Source organism: Penaeus monodon, chromosome 11, assembly GCF_015228065.2.
Source record: "Penaeus monodon isolate SGIC_2016 chromosome 11, NSTDA_Pmon_1, whole genome shotgun sequence".
NCBI classification, from domain to species: Eukaryota; Metazoa; Arthropoda; class Malacostraca; order Decapoda; family Penaeidae; genus Penaeus; species Penaeus monodon.
In genome coordinates, this window is record NC_051396.1 from 34,863,335 (window position 1) to 34,866,439 (window position 3,105).

The 3,105-nt window shown below is 33.4% G+C and overlaps 1 protein-coding gene across 1 annotated transcript in view; it reads right to left on the reverse strand.

The window, feature by feature from the left end:
* Positions 1–266: 266 nt before the first annotated feature.
* LOC119578946 (transcription termination factor 3, mitochondrial-like) overlaps positions 267–3,105 on the reverse strand; it is a gene marked incomplete at its 5' end in the record, with an annotated part of 19,057 nt that continues 16,218 nt past the window's right edge. The window contains 4 exon segments of the mRNA XM_037926627.1: positions 267–873; positions 1,250–1,340; positions 1,475–1,598; positions 2,623–2,805. Of these exon segments, the coding sequence (XP_037782555.1) occupies positions 596–873; positions 1,250–1,340; positions 1,475–1,598; positions 2,623–2,805 (676 nt within the window). The 3' untranslated portion in view covers positions 267–595.

Sequence of the window (3,105 nt, forward strand, 5' to 3'; positions counted from 1 at the left end):
AATATCACCTGAATATTGTGTATCAGTTACGTAATCTCAATGAAGTAGCTAATTTACATGATACGAGCCAATGGGCGAGACCTCACAGTAATATTTTCCTTAAAGTCCTTTCCCCGGCAACCTCCTACCCCATATGTGTACTCGTTGCGTCGACTGGTGCGAGGGATGGGAGAGGTGGGGGTTCAGAAACTTTGTATCGGAAGAGTACATCATGAAAGTAGATTGATTATGAAATACTTATTTTGGTTAAAAGATGAGTACAAGGAGAAAATCACTACATTTATTTATTCACTTCTTATTCATATGGCTTTACTTGGCAGATAAGTAGTTCGTATCTTAAGAATTCAAATATAACGTAATTTAGAATGGAATTAATTTGTATAATATCCATAACTAATCCTGTTTTATATTTTACTTACAAGGCATACTTAAGTTTCTTTTTTGTTTCACTTTCATCAGTTTACTCTCTACAGACTTAAAGGTAAGGAGTCTATATCAAGTACGTAATTGTTCGATCTTTTTTTCTGCATTATATGTAAATACAAGAGATACGTCTACAATCTTGCGACAAAATATACAGAGATAAATAACATAATTAAAGGGTTTTCAGAAATATGTTGTAATCTTGAATAGTGTTTTTCGCAATGTCACTACAAAATTGTATATCACTGCCTTCAACTAGTGAAGCTGGAGACACATAATTAGGTTTATGAGGATCATACTGAGCTCGGCCGAGAGTCTTCAGGTAAAGATGACGTTGCTTTATCCTGAATTCCCGTGACTGTAAAATCTTTGGAAATTTTACAAGTACGCTGTGTGATAATCCCATTTCGTTGTGCAAATATTCAAACCTTCGGAGTAATGACGGCCCATCTGTAATGATAGAATTTAAAACAAGATATATAATGAAGCCATCAAATATATGTCAATACTTATTTAAACTACAAATGTTCACATTTACATACGAAACTGATAGCGAAGATTTCCTCTGAAAATTACTGACTTAGAAAAAAAAAAAAAAAAAAAAAATTGTATTGTGAAGATATTCATTCTCATTCATACCTTTTATAGATCTGTCAATATGAATACGGTTCACACTAAGTGTAAAATTGACAATTACTAGCACGATTGCCAATAGGGAAATGGAAAAACAGTTTTTGCGAGCCCTACGGGGGCCCTGTGGCTCCTGTCCCACCTATCCTGCGATCTTGGCAGGATAGGCAAGTAATTGCATGGCCCAATTACTTACTAGTAATCCATAATTTTGGAGTAGATAATATCAGACTTTTCATCTCATTCTCACTAAAGCCCATCTCTTCGGTAACAGCAATGGATGTCCTCTGGAATGGAGAAACATTCAAAATTAATTTTAAAAAATATATGTTTAGCTTATATTTCCATCATGAATGCTACTGTTAACTCTAGGAATCATTTACCTATTAGCAGGTGAACACACTTTCAAGAAAAAAAATACCTTGACGTGATGAAGGTTGTGTGTAATCAGTCGTGGCTCCTTCACTGCGACAACACGAACTTCGCCTCTACTAAGGCCACTCAAATGTTGAAAAAAACCAAGGCGGTTGTCAATTCTGACAGTGCTGTAAAAACATGTAAATACTTTAGTTTGTTTGTGCTTACAACAGTTAAGTTAACGCTATGTACAGATTCCTAATTCTCAGATGAAATGCCGAACTAGAACACAAATAACTTACTATCATTGAATGACAATGAAAGCTGCACTACAACTTTTTAAGAAGCTGAGAATATAAGGGCAATAATGCTATAAGGATAAGAAAAAACTGCTTAATCGCTTATTTTCAAACGATAACTTATTAATCCTATGTATATATTACGCTGAGGGTACTCTGTCCATAAACTTTAAGGCGATATCCTGTAATGCATCACAAGTAATTGCCCGTTAACACTGCAACATTAGTTTCAAGGCCACCCATTAACTATGATTTGTGTTATAAACTCATGCACTGTAATTTATATTTCTGTTAGGCCGTTTCAGCATCCACGTATTCTTTAAGGTTTTAACACTTCTGGTTCACTGCTTTATTGTACAAATACTACTACATAAAAGGCTGTACTTCACAACATTATAAAAGCCATGATGAGCAGAATTGGCTAATTTCACATCTCATTCTCAAATTACCTACATGGTTTTCGATTATTACACAATATACATATGTGCGAAAACAATTGTGATATGACAAATGACATATATCATCAATCGGAAATATTTGACTTAAGTTACATTCAAATTGCTAATTGTTTCTTTGATTAGTCAGAAACCCTTATTACTGATAGTAGCTAAATAAAGAGCTACTTATCTATTAGGATGCACTACAATATACAATGAAACATATCATTACGATCAAAATTTAATTTCAATATAACTATTATTACTTTGATATGCACAGATAAAAACGTTGCCTGGAAAATCACCGAAAAGGCGCTGATTTTTTTAATTTATTTTCTGGTCACATATATAAATATTTTCTAGAGTGCGGTAAGTTTACTTTAATTTCACATTATTTGGGTGAATTTTACCTTTAGCAGTAACCTAATTAAAAGCACCCAACTCCCTAATCTATTAACACGACAAAGATTTCATACCTAAACAATAACCAATACGGATTCCGTGATATTAAACGTGCAATTTCACCATTGGTAAATTCGACCGCCTTTAGATAGTTGATACGAGAGTGAAGATCTTCAATTTTTTCACGAAATATAAGAGGATTTATAGTGAGCCAGCGTCCCAGATCCTCTGGTTTTACACCTTGATGATGGAGGAACCTGTAAAAAGTTCAAGAAAATATATATATAATCACATGAAAATAAAGAATATAATACTATTTTTAATAAAGGTTCTTGACACTAAGACGCTCATAATATCATTAACTAACATTAACACTAATTGCAATACAAAATACAAAAATCAAGGAAAGGGGTAATCAAGTGACAAAGGTAGGACTAGCAATTGACGAATTGGTGACTAAATACTTACGGATTTACATTCTTATACCAAATAAATAAAAAAATGTGGAGAGAGAGAGAGAGAGAGAGAGAGAGAGAGAGAGAGAGAGATACATTCTT